Source organism: Octopus sinensis, linkage group LG21 (assembly GCF_006345805.1).
Source record: "Octopus sinensis linkage group LG21, ASM634580v1, whole genome shotgun sequence".
In the NCBI taxonomy this organism is placed as follows: domain Eukaryota; kingdom Metazoa; phylum Mollusca; class Cephalopoda; order Octopoda; family Octopodidae; genus Octopus; species Octopus sinensis.
This window is the reverse complement of record NC_043017.1, coordinates 3,561,642-3,581,650: the sequence shown is the minus strand read 5'-3', so window position 1 is coordinate 3,581,650 and position 20,009 is coordinate 3,561,642. Positions and strand designations below refer to the sequence as shown.

Here is a 20,009-nt window from a genome sequence, read left to right as displayed (position 1 = left end):
GGTTGTGTGCTGTCTGTCTCCTACGATTTAGATTCCTAACTACTCCCACATTTTGCGGTGCAGTTTAACCAAAACTGGGTATCTTATAGCCGTGATTCATATCGAGCCCTTCTGGGTATTAGCACGCGTCTACGATGAGTCTACGATTTAAAAAAAAATTTACCATCATTTTTTTCCATTTTTAATGCATTTTTTTGCTATTATATAAGGGAAGTAACTCTCTAAAAATGTCTACGATTAGTCAACAACTTTTAAAAAAATTTACCATAATTTTTTTTCCATTTTTAATGCATTTTTTTGCTATTTTTTGGCTATAACTCTCTAAAAATGCTTATATAGTTATTTCCCTTACAAACCCGAGCAACGCCGGGCGATACTGCTAATTAATACTAAACTTTTATACACACTCAAACTCCTTCAATATGCTTAAAGAATGAAATTTCTTGCAGTCAATTACCTTTACAAGCCTTATATAACGAGCAAAACTGACACAGTTAATGCTTTTCTAGAACAGTTATGAGTTAACAGTTGCAGTAAAACATGTGTAAGGAGGAACCTCGGGGGTGGCAGGGCAGACAGAGTATAGGGGACAGAATTGTTATGAAGTTTTATTTCAATGGTTGAATAATACATTACCAATACATCCTAGAGTAACGATACCATCTTTGTAGCGAACGTGTTTCTGGAAAGTGGTGTCAAGTACATCATTGTGGACGGTGGAGACAAGATCTGATTCATCTGAGCCAGTGTTAGCTTCAATCTTCTTCTTCCAAGACGAGAGGTCAACTTCAATAAAAGACAATTATTTAGTTTAGAGACAAGTTTCTTCTGGCATTGACAATGGGGTTAACAGGTGACTGTTTAAAGGATAGAGGGTGAAGTGCCAAAGGGCAAGTGTGAACTGTTCATGTACAGTCTACAAGCATGATCCCTTAAACCACCATTTTTTTTACTGGTCATAGACACAGGCATAACTCTGTGGTTAAGAAGCTCACTTTGAAACCACATGGTTTTGAGTTCAGTTCTGCCGTGCAGTATCTACGTATCTAATTTATCCAACAGTCAAGAGAGAAGATATCAGAACAACTTATAATACTTACCTTCATCTTTTACTATATTCTGACAAGCGTGCCACAGTGCTAAGGGACCAATAGCACTGAATTTCCCCCTTTTCTTCCGTTTGTGAAGAACTATAAAATAGAAAAGGAAAAGGTCGATTACTTCAGATAATTCTATATCAAAAGAAAGATATGAAATGGTATCAAAACTTGGTAAACCCTAGATATTATTGTTCATGCCGAAACAGACGATGGAACCTGGTGAGGCTCCCAGCCATGCCAGCTCCTGTCAAACCATCCAACCCATGCCAGCATGGAAGACAGGCATTAAATCATGATGATGATATATTTTCACCATATATGTTGGTTTCTAGTCTACGTTGGGGGTGGGGACTAGTCTATTACAATGACCATAGTGCTTAACTGGTACTTATTTTATCAACGAACAAAAGGCAAAAGTGATCTTGGTGAAATTTGAACTCTGAACATAATGATGAACAAAATGCCGCTAAATGATTTTACCCGGTGTGCTAATAATCCTGCCAGGTGACTGCCTTTACCTTCAGCAATATATATTGGCAAAACTGATTTTTTCAAATAAAATTACTCAGCCACTCTCCAACATCAAGAACACAGAGAATTAGTGATTGGCTAGTAATTAAAACGAAAATAAATAGAATAAGGGTCACTACTAATTTGATCTGAACTTTCTTAGTAGACAGGATGAACCAACAAAGAAATGGAACAGAATAAACCTCAGTGCAAAACAATAGAGAATTTACTCAGAAAACATTGCCCTTATTGTTCACCTGCATGAATGGACATTGTAACCCCCAACTCCTTGGCCTTCCTGTATCTATTGATAATAAGGAAGTAAAAATCTCTGAAATATTAGAAACTTAGAATGAACTAAGTACTCCAGAAAACTGAAGTAGACAAACAAGCCATCTTTACTCTGTGACAGGACAATGGTAAAACAGAAACAAAAAAAGTATATTCTTAGAGGGAATTGTTGACATATTTATATACAGATAGTCATATATACACACAGACACATAAATACACTAACACAAAAATTTATACATACACACATACACTCAAAAACACAAAAAGAAACAAAAAAAATAAATAAATGTGGAGGTAGGTAGGCAGGTAGAGAGATAAGATCTTGAAGATTCTGTGCCAAAATTAGGGACCGAAAACTCTACCAATCACCAAACAAGATTCCATTGCAAAGTACCAAAGCTCCAATCCTCTTTATCTAGAAGAAGGACCCAATACTGTAACAGCACATGGCTCAAAGTCCCACTACTTTTCGATACCTACCCTGAAAAACATAAGAGAAATATACAAGGGATGGAGATAAGTGTGTTCAAAAAATACCTGGATATCGTTTTATCAGAAGGGCCCAAATAAACCTACATCACAGAAAAGAACACGAATAAATAAAGTGAATATCCAACTCCTCCATTTACCAGAAATCACTCCCAGAATGGCTGTGATAACAAATTAAAAGTGACAGAAATGGGAACACCCCAGCATGGCCACAGCTGATTGGCAGGAACAGGTGAACGAGCATAAATGATGATTGATATATACATGCATAGATGTATACAATGCTAACATATATATGCATAAATATATATAGATATATATACACATATACACACATATATAAATATATATACACATACACACATATAAATATATATACACATACACACATATACACACATAATATTTATACACATACATATATAAATATATATACACACATACATATATGTATGTATATATATACACACACATATATTCTTACATACATATTCATACATACATATACATACATACATATATGTATGTATGTATATATATACACACACACACACATATATATTCTTACATACATATTCATACATACATATACATACATACATATATGTATGTATGTATATATATATACACACACACACACATATATATTCTTACATACATATTCATACATACATATACATACATACACATACATGCATATAAACACCTACATATATATTTATATATACACACACACACACACACACACACGCACATGCATACATAAATAAATATAGATATATATACATAAGTACAAGCATATATATATATTATACATTCATTCATGCATATATACACATATAAGTATACACACACAAACACACATATATATTCTGTTTATTGTATATGAATACATATACTATTTCATGACACCTACACACACACGCAATATATATATATATATACAATAACTTCATTATATTATATATATATATATATTTCATGAGTTTATGTTTTGTTCTACATCCAAACTGCTGCATAGATTTTTTCATTAGTTCAATCGTAGATATAGGTATTGATGAGATTGTCTATTAAACATTGCCAGGTAAAAACAGTTTCCGATCGAATACTTTTCAAACAAACCATAATTGTGAAGCATTTATTCATTGCAGGTACGTACCGTAAATAGAATTGTATACCAAGAAGAATACCTGGGTGGTGGGAAGGGAGGAAGATAATCATTGTCACTATGGGTAGGAGGAACGTGGGGAAGATGAGGCGAGGGGGGGGGGGATTCTGTGTGTGATGAGATGAGAAGTAGCAAGAGCAGTAACAACAGGTAGGTCGGGGAGGGGTCTATTTGTGTTTTTAAAGAGAGGATGTGTTGCAAGCCATCTCTGCACTTTTGAGCCTTCGCTATAATTAACCTAAAAAAATACCTGATCCGATAAATTAGTTCTGAGAGTACAAAGAGCGGTATTGTTTACTTGTGTAAGTAATAAAGCAGCCGAATTTATCCAAATCACGTCCTAATTGTCTTTGGAAAAAAGCAAGAACAAAAAAAAAAGAAAAGAAAAAAACATGGTAGGACACACATGAGAAACTAAGTTTGTAGATAACAGGGAAATTGAGTGAGTTAGGGCTGGACGAATTTTGTGATTATAGAACTAATCTGACGTTTGACCTGAGGTCAAGCTACAGCAATATTATATAATATTGGAAAAAAAATGGCCAAAACACTGGATGATTAATTCCTCCAAGCTGCTGTTTAGCCCTGAGTCAGCATTAATCCAGCAGTCATTTGATCATGTATCTTGGATTACATCATCCAATGTACCCATACTCTTTTTTATAGATGACTGGGTGTAATCTGAAGGAGATTTGGCTGCTATTTTTCGCAGGTCTTGCAACCACATACAGGCTTTTTCCTTAGCTCCCAGCTGTAAATAGATGCTGTGAGGGAGTAAAACAACTTAGTCATAGGTAATGGAAACAAACTGAAATTAAGGAGGATACGATTCATTTTCACTGCTACATTCCAAGGCTGGAATCCTTAGAAGTCTGCTCCGGCATCTCATCAGTTATTAACCCTAACCTGAAACTATGAGTTTTATTATGACAACCAACTAATTGTCACACATTATCTTTATAGATAAATTCCTCTATTCACATAATATCGAGGTCTCATTCGTTCTTTTGTTGTCATATTATTATTATTAATATATATATATATAATCAAAATAAGCAACAAGGATATCCAAAGGTAGTGTAGTACAAACGTTTCATGCTACTTCATTTAATTAAACAATGTAAGTATTACATCAGTTTTAAAATGTAGACCACTCTTCAGCCACATATGGAATTTTTTAAATAAAATTGACAATGTGTGTGTGTATATATATATATATATATATATATATATATATATATATATATATATATATATATCATAATTATTATTTGAGGGAATAAAATCCAAACTATTATTCTTGTAATTTACTTAATCTTTACTTTTTAATTGTTATTTTAATTTTAACTTTTCTATTATATGTAATTTTCTAGATGGTGTAATTTAATTATTCATTTTGAATTGTTAAAAGGTGTTTTTTTGCTAATATTTTATTTTATATATATATATATATATATATATATATATATATATATATACACACACACACACATATTCCAGCAGCCACAGATTCTGGGAATGCATGTAGCCCTCCAGCATCATTCCAGTGGCCCCTGATAGTCTTAAATGTTTCTTTAATTGACTTGTGTTTTATTTATTTATCTTTTTTTTTTTGTGCAGCCCATTAAAAGAAATCCAGGTTTTGGATCTGTCCTAGTTATTAAAAAGTTTGAGAACAACTGGTCTAAAGTGCCCTTACTTTCAAGGGCAGTAAGGTAGGATTTAAGGGAAATATGTCAACTTTTTCTAATAGCATGAATAAACATATGGAAATGCCTTTCATGGCTTTTATTTCCTTCTAGCAAGAAAATAAAGATGTAAAACAAAAGGAAAAAATCCTTAATTATTCTCAAGTTCATTGCTTCCTAATTATCAATCAGGGACAAGGTGGGAATTCATCCACTTTGACATTTTCTGTATCATTTCCTGTCTGTTCGTCTTACATCATGCTTCACTTGCCTTTCTGATAAATTTTATCATTTAGATATCATTTTTTATGTTTTCTCTCCCACAGACTTCCTTCAATAATTTCCCTTTGGCAAAAAAAGTCACCTCTGGGAATGTTAAATACAAGCATACATGGATGGAATGGAGGAACTCCGTCGGTTACGACGACGAGGGTTCCGGTTGATCCGAATCAACGGAACAGCCTGCTCGTGAAATTAACGTGTAAGTGGCTGAGCACTCCACAGACACATGTACCCTTAACCCTTTAGTGTTCAGATTATTCAAATCAAACATAATGCCTATTGATTCCCATTGATTTGAATTAATCATGTATTATCTCATATCTTCAAGATCTTGATGGTGTAATTACTTAATGTAGAATAACATTGTAAGGTAGGTGTGAGGGCCTGGATCTGGTCAGTTTGAACATAAAACAGATTAAATATTTTGGCCAGATATGGCCGGTTTAAATACTAAAAGGTTAACGTAGTTCTCAGGGAGATTCAGCGTTACACAGAGAGTGACAAGGCCGGTCCTTTGAAATACAGGTACAACAGAAACAGGAAGTAAGAGTGAGAGAAAGTTGTGGTGAAAGAGTACAGCAGGGATCACCACCATCCACAAGCATACATACATCATATGTATACACACACACAATTTACAGTACTGTCTGAAAGAAATAAATTACCCAGAACAATCACCAAACGCTCTTTGAGTGTAAGTTTACTCAAAGAGGAAGAGGACGAACTCAGGACCAAACACCTACAACTACTACTACTACTACCACCATCAACATTACAATCACCACAAATACTGCTGCCAATTTCTTCAAATATTTATGTCAAAAACCTATAAAACAGTTTATGCATAGAGAATAAATAACAAGCAGCCTTTTGCTGCCCTAGACTACCCCCACCCCTCAGGACAAGAATGAGTGTTTTTGTTCATATAAAAGTTAATGAGGTGTTTTCTATGGGATGTTCATTATTCTGGAATAATGAATATAATATAAATAATAATTAGACACAGGTGGTGACAAGTGGAGCGATCATTTAGTAAACTTTATAGGTGTATTCAATACTTGTAGGAATTAATCATCAAAATTATTATCTGTATTTAAATTTTTTTTTTAATTGTTGATACAGACATGGTTGTGTGGTAAGAAGCTTGCTTCCTAACTATATGGTTCTGGTTTCAGTCCTACTGCATGGCACCTTGGGCAAGAATCTTCTTCTATAGCTCCAGGCCAACCAAAGCTTTGTGAGTGGATTTGGTAGATGGAAACTGAAAGAAGCCCATCGCGTGTGCGTATTTGTATCTGTGTTTGCCTCCCACAACTATTTGACAATCGGTGTTGATGTGTTTATGTCCTGTAACGTAGCAGTTCAGCAAAATAGACTGATAGAATATACACCAGGCATAAAAATAAAATATGTGGTACCAGCGTGAGTGCATCTCATGTGGCACAGACACAAGTGCATTTCATGTGGCACTAAACCATGTTTGCATGACAATGATGCTCATTTACAACCATCACATTGTCTACACACACACACACAAAATAAGTTTCCTTCATGTTCCACCTACCAAATCCACTCACAAGGTTTTGGTCAGCCCAGGGCTATACAATAGAAGACACTTGTAAGTATACTCTACTATAGATAAAATAACCTTTCTTTTTCACCAGTGAGACAGCCTCTACATGGTTGCTCAACATTGTAGAAATAGCAGTTAGATCGCCTTCAAATCACAGCCTACAATCTCAAACATGGAAAGACATAGTGAAGTACATATAGCCAAAGATACACTGTAAAAAGGGACAGGAGGGTCCTGAACTCAAGACCACATGGTTAGGACATAAGGTTTAGGCATTGGTTCACCATCAGTCACACTTCTGCTCCCTCATAGTACAATGTCCAACTCATTGCATTCAAGTCCCACAACAGGTATTTTGAAAATGGGTTTAAGATATATGTATTGTAACATGTTAAAGCGTTTAATTTTGAAGAAAAACACCCAGTGCCAACCCTGGTGCCCCTTAGATGTTTACAACTTGCTATGGTCCAGGTTAAATATAGTGGCGATCAAAAGGGATTGTGTAACACAGAGGAAATTTTTTAAATGTAAGAAGCAAGATTAGGTTTATCTATGGAAAGAAAAGCCAATGGAAAAGACCATGGTAACCTAGGGTAGGGAGGGAATAAACACATGAGAGCAAAGTGCTCTCTCTCTCTCTCTTTTTTCGATTTACAGGATCATGCTCAAAGTGGTTTCATCGCTCACATGCACCATCTTTGCTACATTCACCCACCTTTTTTGAAACTTAACACAGACAGACAGACAGACAGACATAGATAAACAGATATAGCAGGCTTTCATTCAGTTTCCTTCAATCAAATTCACATGGTTGCAAAGGAAGCTTCTTCACCACATAACTATGCCTGCACCTATTAAAAGGTGATGCTTACAGCACCTCGGGTTCCCAAGCGCTCACCCATTCAAGTACTTATCTAGACTCAATGCTGCTTATCTTTTGGTGATCTGAGAAAAAACTGGTGCTTTCAACATGAAATGCCTGGAAAAGTGGTCTCAGCTGAATCACTGTTGATCGTAAGACTGTTCAATCGACACAGGCCAAGGGCTAAATAACAACAACAGCAGCAACAAAAATGAACACAATAGATAATGCAGTTATAGGCATACTTTCACCTCTTTAAAGTGCCATGGTGATAAAACACAGCCAGAAGGGGAGGAGAGAAAGAAACTGTACTTTCACTCTGACCAACACCAATAAATCTCCTCTGGACCACTCCTGTGCCCCATCCATCCAAACAAGTCCATTATTTCCCAACACAACACACCTGTCCAATGCTGATTGATGCAAACCTGTCAGCTGATTACTTATGCATTACCTTACAATATAAATGCATCAGAAAGGAGTGGGTTATTATGTTGAAAATATTTGTTCTCTTGTCTTCTGTTTTGTTTTTGTTGCTTTTTCTGTCCCGCCACCCCCACCGACCAAGAATAAAACTAACAGAATATTTAATTGTTAGTGGACAGGTAATACATTCTTACCTGTACTTACTGCATAGTTAATGTAATATATAAGACATTTGGTCCATTATTAATTTGTACTTCTACCGTGTGCATTAGCAATGTAAAAGCAAACATACTGGCCAGGCAGTAAAAATAGATATAAACATTATATCGGATAGAAATGTATATATATGGTCTTTCAATATGTGACCTCGTGTGTACCGTTGGCGATTTTTTTTCCTCTGTCTTCCCTTCTCGAGATCTTTCCTTCTATGTTTCCGACGAAGAGCTCCGCTCGAAACGTTAAACCCTCCTTCTTCCCTTCTTTCCTGAGCGTCCAATAATACTTTATTTGTTCCACGTCCTCACGTTGCTGTATTTTTTTGTTTTTTTTTTGTGTTTTCTTGTTTGGATTAACTTTATATGTATATATATATGATCGTGTGTAACCTGGTTTTTAGAATAGATACGCAGTATCCCCTGTTTGTTGCAAGAGGTGTCTGAAATGGTTGGATTCAAGAAAAGCATCCAGTCAGAAACACTGCCTCAAAATGTTCCGTCCAATATAAACCAGCATGGATCAGTAGATTTCTGACCTCTCACACACACACACACACATAAACAAACAGTCACATGCACAAGAATAGGGGAAGTATGGCCAAATAGTTAAGAAAAATGCTTCATAATCATGAGGTTCCAGGTTCAACCCTACTGCATGGCATCTTGGGAAAAAGTCAGTTTCTAAAGCTAGGGTCAACACAAGCCTTGTAAATAGAAATAGGTTGGTGGAAACTGTGCAGAAGCCCATCAAATAGACCGTAACTGTAGCTCAAAGCATCATCCTTGTCTCGTACTGTCACAGTGGTTCTGAGAGTTATGCTAACAGTACACATGTATGTGGATTACTCAACCACACACACACACATGCTGATTCAATGAGTTTAGTAAATAAGTTAATTCCATCACAGCCATTCCATGTCTTCCATGGTGGCATAACAGATTGGATAGTTTTATAGGATCTGATGGGTCAGAGGAATGCATCATGCTACAGTGTTTGCATTGACATGGTTTCTACAGCTGGATGCTCTTTTGAACAGAAACCAATTTACTGAATATACATATCCTATGTTCACAAAGCAAAATTATTTTTTGATACAAATTCAGAATTGAATCTTTAGTAAAAGAGAGCTTTAGCACTTCAATGATAAATAAATTATATGGGCTTTTATTTCCTTTATATGATCTAGCCTTAACCAAAATCTTTATTAGTCTCTTTTGCCAAACCGCAAAGTTAAGGGGATGTAAACACACCAACATCAGATGTCAAGTGATGGTAGGGAAACAAACACAGACACATACATACATACATATATATATATATATATGTATATATATATATATGGCAGGCTTCTTTTCAGTTTCCATCTACCAAATCCACTCACAAGGCTTTGGTTGGCCCAGGGCTATAGTAGGAGACACTTGCCCAAGGTGCCATGCAGTGGGACTGAACCCGAAACCATGTAGTTGGTAAGCAAGCTACTTACCAAACATGCACACACACAGACACACATATCCCCACTGTGTATGTATGTGTATCGATATACGCATAGAAGCATATACATACATGCATATACACGTATGTATACGCATATATGCGTTTTAAACTCTCCTCTACTTTTAAATAGCAGAAAGCAACCACAGCCAAAGTGAACACAAAATATTCTGTTCTTCCAGTAAATGAATATCTCAGCTCTCAAGCAAAGTGAAAAAGAAAAAAGACGAAATAGAAAAAGAAAAGAAAAAAAGTCCATCACAACAAATATCAATCAGTCAACTAATTATTTATTTTTATCTCCATAGCAACAAATGAAACTAATCAGGCAGTTTATTCTGTGCTATTACTACTAATGTACGTACTACACCCACTCAAGACCTTTCTGGTAGAAAGTCTACTAGTAATAATTAATCCTCGTTTGTGAAGCTATTGTTACTGTTACGTTTGGTGTAATTGTCTTTGATATGGGGTCACTGTAACTCTAGGTCTCGCTGACCCGTCTCTTATGGTAAAGTTCATTGAACACTAACAGTAAAAAAATCTGCATAGTATGTCTAACGAAAAGCTCACAAGACTTACAAATTATTTATTCACATATATTGTCTTGTAAGTACTTGGTGGCCCTGTCAGTGCAGGTGCCACTTAAAAAAGTATCCACTTCACACTGTAAAGTGGTTGGTATTTGGAAGGGCATCCAGCTGTAAAAATCCTGCCAAAATGGTTACAGAAGTCTGGTGTAGGCTTCTGTCAAGGCCAGCTCCTGTCAAACCATCCCACCCATGCCACCATGGAAGATGGACATTAAACGATGATGATGATTATATATATATATATATATATATATATATATATATTATACATAGAGAGAGAGAGAGAGAGGGGCAATTATGCAGATAATCAAATTAGATATATCAGATATATTACATATATTAGTGTGGGTATGAAATGCAAAATAGGTATATATGTAAGATCTAAGGATCAAAGTGTAGGAAGTTGGTAAGCTTCAAGCAGTCCATGGTAGGCTTAAAACACAGCTTTCAGGAACAGTAATAGTTTATTGATGTTGAAGATTGTAGGTTTTACCCATATCAATAAGCCAAAAATCTTTTTTTATAGTTTACAGTTAGCAACCAGAGTTTCTATGAATGTGAATAAAAATCCAAATTGAGGGGGTATAACAGGTAAAATCCAGGCTAAATTTGTTTCCTAGCTAGCTGATCCTTGGAAGTAATATATACTCAATGTGCGGTCCTCCACCATGCATGGCCACAGGTCAAATAACTGAAACATGTAAGAGAGTATCTGAAAAGTTTACTTGATCAAATCCTTACAACACCATAAACACTTCAAAATTATATTTCCAGTCATATAAACCACTTTGAATTTTTATTTTAGAATCTTTTCAGTGATTTCTTTTGTGCAATAGAACTATTTACCATTCTATGGTGCCTCCCCCCCCCCGCAACTGCCCATTTCCCTTAATGTCCTACGCACGTGCTTATTTTGTTTAATTGTTAATCCAGTGCTGCTTCTGAGGCCACCCAACGTGTAACACTTATTGAAATACCTTTTGGATTAACTATGATTAAAGAACCTTTTTCTGAGAATTGTATGAGCAGAGACTTGTAAGATTTACAAGTGTAAGGGATAAAGTCGAAAAAGGCAAAAATCCTTGGCAGAATTAGAAGCTTGACTTGGCTTGGCTGTCATCATGATCATGATCAACATCAACATCATCATCATCGTTTAACGTCCGTTTTCCATGCTAGCATGGGTTGGATGGTTCGACTGGGGTCTGGGAAGCCAGGAGGCTGCAGCAGGCTCCAGTCTGATCTGGCAGTGTTTCTACAGCTGGATGCCCTTCCTAAAGCCTAGTTCAACTAAACCCTTCAAGGCTGTGCTCCAACATGGTCGCAATTCAATTTGGTAAAAATCACCGAATCAATTTTGAAAAAAAAAAAAAAAATACGCATACAGTCGTGTAGACAGAGGCTTGAGCATGTATACTATCACAAATAGACATGGACACACAAACACGTATGTGGATGTATGTTTAGCATTTCAGTTATGACCCCCACTAGTGAAATAAATGAATGGCAGGACTTAGCAATCGTATATATATTATTACGTTACTTGCATGTTTTGTGGTCTCATCAGATCAGTATTTAGTGTAGAGGGGCTGGACGAATGAGGGTCCACTGAGAAATGGAAATAAAGGGAAGCACAAAACTTCTTAAGTAAAAATCACTCTAAAAGACACACACACATACACACATCTTTTATCTTTTACTTGTTTCAGTCATTAGATTGTGGTCATGCTGGAGCACTGCTTTTGAAAAAAATTTTAGTTGAATGAATCAAGCCCAGTGCTTATTTTTTTTTTCAAGTCTAGTATTTATTTTATGACTCGCCTTTGCCAAGGGGCATAAACACACCAACACTGGTGTCGAGCAGTGGTGGGAGACAAACACAGATACAAAGTGACACACACAATTTCCATCAACCAAATCCACTCAGAGGGCTTTGATCAGCCCAAGGCTATTGTACGAGGTCTGATCAATAAGTATCCGGACTGTTGCCATAGTAACGAAGATAAAGCATGAAGAGTGAAGCCACTTGACAAAGATTGACCATATGTGTGTCTGTGTTTGTCCCCACAACATCGCTTGACAACTGATGGTGTGTTTACGTCCCTGTAACTTATCAGTTCGGCAAAAGAGACCGATAGAATAAGTACTAGGCTTACAAAGAATAAGTCCTGGGGTTGATTCACTCGACTAAATGCGGTGCTCCAGCATGGCCACAGTCAAGTGACTGAAACAAGTAAAAGAGTAAAAGAGTAAAGAGCTACAATTTTTGCTTTTAATCCATCCCCTGTATGACGCGGAATCAAACATATTGATGGAGTGGCCCCTTCTATAAAAAAAAAAGGTATAATATTTGATGATTCATTCGTTTTTCAATATCTGGGATCAAATCAAACAGGGAACCTGTTTTCTCACTTCCGGTTGGTAAATATTCAACAATTTGCTCCTCTCTACACTTCCCCTCTCTCTCTCTCTCTCTATTCTCAGTCCCTCTGTCCACCAGTCTGTCCATCCGTCCATCCGTTGGTCTGTCTGTCGGTCTGGCTGTTGACCCCCCCCATTTCGTGAGTCGTTCTGATTTGGTTCGTTAAGACTGATGATGGTGATTATTCAACTGAACAGCAATTGTTAGATAACACAAAACACAAAACAAAAGAAAACAAACCTGCTTCCTTTGTAAATATTTATAATATTAATGAGGATGATGTAGATAATAATGAAAAAGATGGTGGTGGTGTGGTGGTGATGATGATGGTGATGGTGGGAGGGAAGGTTCTAGTGGCGATGGTGGTCATAGTGATGATAATACTGTTGCTAGTATTTACAACAATTGTGATATCAATAATGATGTTGATAATGATGATGGTGGTGATGATAATGATAATGATGATGATGATGCCAATACTGATGACTAGAAGGCCAACACCAATGATGATGATGATGAGGGTGGTGGTGGTGGTGGTTGTAGTGATGGTGGTGGTGGTGGTCGATGACGATGGTGGTGATGTTAATGAAGAACAGGATGGTAGCGGTGGGGAAAGTGATGGTGATGGTAATGATGATGATTATGATGAGAGGCAGTGATGATAATGATGATGATAAGTAATGATGATGATGATGATGATGATGATGACGATGATGATGATGATGATCAACAACATTAATAGCAATGACAGTTTATTGTTTATATTTCCTTCATCATGTTTTCAATGTTGCCTATGTCTACCTCGGCAGTTTTTCTTCTTAGCAACAAACACATAATAACATTAACTCAGTTTATTCATTAAACAACATGCTTATATATAGAGGCAAACAATGAAGGCCTCTACAGGGTTGCAGCACTTGCTGAAAATAGTAGCTAGCTATCTCGTTAATCCATATGCTACCATCTTAAAAAGTGGAAGAAGGACACATTGGACAATGTAGTCCAAGATGAACAAGAAAAGACGGGATGGTCACAGCTGGAAAATCTTTGATCGTAGATCTGCTTGATCAGGGCTGACTTGGGACCTAAACAATAACAAACACTACCATTGCTAGAAATATCAACCAAATCTCACTCAAATCACACCCTGCTAATTTAAAAGAAGAAGGACACAAGGGACAAAACAGTCTTGTATATAGAAAGACGAGGTGGTCGCAGCTGGAATGTCTTTGATCAGAAAATTGCTCATTCCAAGCTGAGTCAAGGCTAAATCTTTGGTAAGACACGCTTGGCATATTGCTTCGACATCTGGGACAGTGCTGCAGCTATACATAATGTTCTGGGCTACACACAGAAACCACATTTGAAAGAAAAATGGGCCACCCACCATTGATTAACAGGAATTAGGTGCAAGTGTGGCTGTGTGATTGAGAAGTTCACTTCCCAACCATGCAGTTTTGGGTTCAGTTTCACTTGGTGGAACCTAGGGAGCAAGTGTTTTCTGCAATAGCCCTAAGATGATCAAAACCTAGTGAGTGGATTTGGAGGATGGAAACTACAAGTAGCCATCGTGTGTGTATGTGTGTATGTATGTATGTATATGCGTGTGTGTGTGTATTATATATGTATTATGTGTATGTATGTATGTATGTATGTATGTATTATGTATATGTATGTATGTATTATGTGTATGTATGTATGTATGTATGTATTATGTATATGTATGTATGTATGTAGCATGTGAATGTGTGCATATCTGTGTCTCCTTGTTTTGACATCACACAATCATTGTAAATGAGTGTCAATGTCATAAAAGCATCATCATTCATTTCCAATATTCTGCAAAAACATGTCTGGCCCATGAGGTGGTCTGATCATAGAGAATCTACCTCAAAACATCCAAGCCATGCAAGTCATCATCATCATTGATTAATATCTGTTTTTCCATGCTGGCATGAGTTGGACAGTTATTTATACAGGAGCTCACAACCCAGAAGACTGCACCAGGTTTTACTGTCTGTTTTGGCATGGCTGTCCATCCTAATGCCAACCATTTTACAGAATGGACAGTACTTTTTACATGGCACCAGCAACAGCAAGGTCTGTTTTGGTATGGGTTTTACAGCATGATGTTCTTCCTAATGCCAACCATTTTACAAAGTGGCCTGGCACCAACACTGGCAAGGTCTGTTTTGGCATAGTTTTTTACAGCTGGATGCCCTTCCAAATGCCAACCATCTTGATGCTTTTTACATGGCACCAACACCAGTTAGGTCACCGAGTAACTCGCAAGACAAAGAAATTTTGAGGGGTGGGGTGGACAAGAGGAGATGGATCTATGTCAGGTGATGAGAAGTTAGATTGTGACTAGAAGAGGAACATGGTTACTCCAGCCAGAGAAAGAGAAAGGGAGAGAGAGATATGGTGGCAATGTTCCCGGAAATACCCATTAGGTGAGGGGATGGAAATATAAATGAGATGGTTGAGTATTGCCAAGAGTGCATGAGTAGGGAGATCCGAGAAGGTATGGGATGAAGTAGTGAGGACCGATCTCAGGATGTTGGGCCTCAAGGAAGAAATAACAATGGACCGAGATGTCTGGCAATATAGAGTTCTCGAGAAGACTCCGCCCACTTCAGTGAAACCGAGTTTTGGAAGTGCTGTGTTCCACCCACATGTAACAATGAAATTTTTTACACATCCTACCCCAATAAGCAAACTTCTCTTCATGAATGCAAAGGGAGGCGGGATGCAGCTACTGGTGAAACCTGAGCATACAGAGGAGGCAAAGACAATAGGATAGCAATGATACAGTGGGTGGGGTAGTGAGGACATGATTGGGCTGCAGGGGTGGGGAGGGAGAGGTAAGAATAAGCATGGTGCATGCAAAAGAGGAAATGGGAGGAAGAGAAGTGGAGACATAGTTTGGTTTACTGGGGTAGGGTGTGTCAAAAATATTATTCTTACATGTGGGTGGAACACACAGCACTTCCAAAGCTCAGTTTCACTGAAGTGGGCGGGGTCTTCTCAAGAATTCCATATCATTAGACATCTCAATTCGTTGTTATCTCTTCCATGAAGCCCAGTATCCTGAGATCAGTCCTCACTACCGCACATCATGTCTTCCTGGGTTTCCCTCTTCCACAGGTGCCCTCCCCTTTAAGCAATCGGCACTTCTTTGTACAGCCATCTTCATTCGTATGCATCACATGTCCAAACCAACACATTTTCCTCTCTTGCATGCTGCATTTGATTCCACTTATGTTCAACTTTTTTCTCAACACATTTGCACTTCGCTGCACATTCAAACTGATGTTGCACGTCCATCAGAGCATACCAGCTTCATTCCTCTCTAGTCTACATATGTCTTCTACATTTCAGAACCCATGTCTCACTACCATAGAATACAGCCATTCGTACACAAACATCATACAATCTGCCTAAAACCATGATGATGATGATGGTGATGATGATGCTTATCAATACATTCCAGCCTCTGGCCCACAGAAATGCTGTGTCTCCACAATCTGCATTTACTACCACTCACCCAGGGCAGGTCGAGCCAACTTCTTCTCTGGTCCTGAATAGGATTCATAGAAGAAGTTTTGTGGGAATATTGAATCCACAAGCGGTCCCCGACATCCTGCATGCATATCCCGGGTAACGAGATGCCCTGTTTGCCACAGAGTCTCCACAACATCTGCTCTTTAGAGCTGGCTGGTCATGTGCCTTTGGCCCTTTCCATTTAGACCACTGCTTCTCAACCATTTCATACCTGTGGACCCCTTTTGATTCTTATTTTACTCAGATGGACCCTCCTAGCCATTCGATGTTTAAAAAAATCATATTAAATTTTTGTAATTAAATATTATTTGGGACTGTATGAAAAAATTGTTAAAATAAAATTGGTGGATTGTAGATGTATAACCAATTTATTGCAGATGAATTTTAACAACAAAATCTTTTATGGACCCCGCTTGAGAACCATTGATTTAGACCCTTCCAACTCCTGTGTCTCTCTCCCCCTTCTTTTCATCATTTATATTGCATCCACTCCCCTAGTCCTGCATTATCCATGCTTCCCAGTCCTTCCTGAGGACAACAACCCCCTGGAATTCCCTCTCTATCCATATTTTCCCCTGATGCGATCAACCTGCAGCAGTTGTTCAAAATAAACACAAACCATGGAAAGCTCTTTGATCACAGAGGTGCTGTGAAGGGCCACAAAAGCAAAGCCACTTCCTCCAAACCAAAAGCCATAAAAAAAAACAAAAAAAAAACAGAACTATTTCTATATTTACTTTTTTTTTTTCCAGCTCACATTTCTAGTGTTTCTATAAAAACAGGCGAGGAAAATAAATTGCCATTGTTTAATTAGCAAAGGAGTTTTATGTTCTGTTATTTTTATTGCTTACTTCAAACACTGGACAGGTTACAACATCAGTAAAGTGTTGTTCAATCAGGCATGGTATTTGGATGGTTTCTGCTCTTTATTTACAAGACTGCCTCGCTTGTTTGTATAAAGGATAAACACACAACCAAGAGCTTTTTATTATTATCATTTATATTGTTATAATAATCATTTCAAAGGAGAATTAAACCCTTAGATAAGTACATTAGTACTTATTAATCAGTTAATAATAATAATGATGATGATGATGATGATGATGATGATGATGATAATGATAATAAAGTGATTGGTGGTGTTGAAAACAAAACAAGAAAATAAACAAGAAACATACAATGGTGAGATGGCGCTATTTGTGTTGCTGTTGTTTAGCCCCAGGTCAGCCCTCATTGAGGTTACTTATGATCAAAAGCATTCCTGCTGCAATCAAAGACATTCTACCTTTTTCCTGTGTGCAGAGAACCCAGGATCATATTACTCAAAGAAGTGTGATTTGAGGGAAATTTGGCAGCTATTTCTAGTAGGTTAAACAACCATATGATGATTCCCTCGTAGGCTGTTTATTTTTGTTGTTGTTGTTGTTGCTGTTGTTAGCAGTGGTGCCTAAGTATAGATCTATGATTGAAGAGATTCCAGCTTAACAGTTGAATAGTTTTTTTGCTTACAGTCCAGAAAGTGAAAGCAGTGGAACGGTAAATGTGGATGCCTGTCCTGACTACCGCCAACCGTCCAATCATGCTGTTTGTCATTTCAGCTAAGTATGACAAGTCAAGATGGAAAGGTGAGGGGAAAAAATATTGGAGTTACCAACTTTTGTATTGAAAAATGAAATACATCAGAGTTATTTCATGTCTCTGAGAATTATAATTTATCTAACAGTATTGCTTGGAATTGCTCGGGTTTGTTTCGACCCTTTAGGATCGGAATTTTTGAAAAGTAAAAAATTTTGCATTATGTAGCTTATTATTCTCTTAAAGTGAACATTTTTCTGGTTGAAATACACTGAAAAATGGCGACACAGCAGTCAAAAAATCGTAAAAAATAGGGATTTTCATAGGAAAAAAAAGCACCTTTTTGATGTAAATAATTTTTGGCCTTAACATGGTCTAATTTGAATTTTTCTTCTACGGAAGGAAGAGCAAGTCGCCTTCTATCATACTTTCAATTTTGGTCAACTTGTGCTGCAGGATCTTTGAGGAGATAGTGTTAGTTAAAGGCTACTAAACGTGCCATACACAGACAACTTCAGCTTTATAGAGAGAGAGATTTATCTCATAGGCACAGGTGTGGCTGTGTGGTAAGAAGTTTGCTTCCCAATGACATAGCTCTGGGTTCAATCCCACTGCACAGCAACTTGGGCGAGTGTTTTCCACTATAGCCCCAAGCCAACGAAAGCATTGTGAGTGCATCTGGTAGAGGGAAACTAAAAGAAGCCCATCAAGTGTGTGTGTGTCATTGCCCTGACATTATGTGATTGTTGTAAAACGAGTGTCATCATCATGCAAGCAGTGTCCTCCATTTTCAATCTCCAGTAAAAAAAAATGCCTGCTCATGAAGAAATATCACCTTAATTGAAAATAGGTGAAGGTTGACAACAGGAAGAGCATCCAGCCATAAAAAAATCCATCATCAAATTTTATCAGATCCATGCAAGCATGGAAAAGTGGGTGTTAAAACGATGCAGTCATGCATCTGAATTTTTATCCAAACCATTGACGATAGGAGAATTTGTGATGAAGGAAATTTAGTTTCAAGGCCACATGCCTCCACTAAATGAGTACTCGGGTTGCTGTCATCAACGTACCCACTCTCCCAAAATTGCTGGCCTTGTGGCAAAATATGAAATCATTATCATTATTGTTATTATTATTATTATTATTATTATTATTATTATTATTACTACTACTACTACTACTACTATAACTATTACTACTATTACGACATGGTTGACAGGACAAGTAAAGCACTGGAGAAAATTTGTAGGCTTCATCTAGATCCCTTTCTATGCTGAGCTCAAATCCCAGACAGATCGACTCCCCAAGAGCCAATAATAAAATATACTATCAATCAAATGTTAGTCAATTCAATCATCTGTCTCAATCGCTTGCAATTTTTGGCCCTGTGCCCCAGGTTAGCAGTCCTTTTGATATAAGTTCTCACTGGAGTCGACTTTGCTTTTCATCCTCCCTGGATCAATAAAATAACTACAGTTTCAAACAGTGAAGCCAATAATAACAAATGAATCCTCCTTCCCTACTTAGCACTGTAGAAAACGGAGACAAGCACCAACCTAGCCAATAGACCATGGACAAAGTAGTAATAATTATCAATCAAAATCAGTTTCCTTCTCTTTTTATTCAGTTTGTCTGTGAATATACATGTCCCTTCTCTCTCTCTTTCATACACACACACACAAAAAAAAATCTGATCTATTCACCGATTCACTCCACTCCTCCGATTATTGATGCCCAGCTTATCTCTTAGATC

The 20,009-nt window shown here is 37.2% G+C and overlaps 1 protein-coding gene across 1 annotated transcript in view; it reads right to left on the bottom strand.

The window, feature by feature from the left end:
* Positions 1-20,009, bottom strand: part of LOC115222905 (guanine nucleotide-binding protein-like 1) — a 92,439-nt gene that overhangs the window by 9,443 nt on the left and 62,987 nt on the right. Inside the window, exons 7-8 of the mRNA XM_029793292.2 lie at positions 1,101-1,190; positions 637-786 (exon numbers count right to left, since the gene is read on the bottom strand). Of these exons, the coding sequence (XP_029649152.1) occupies positions 637-786; positions 1,101-1,190 (240 nt within the window). The remainder of the gene's footprint in view (positions 1-636; positions 787-1,100; positions 1,191-20,009) is intronic.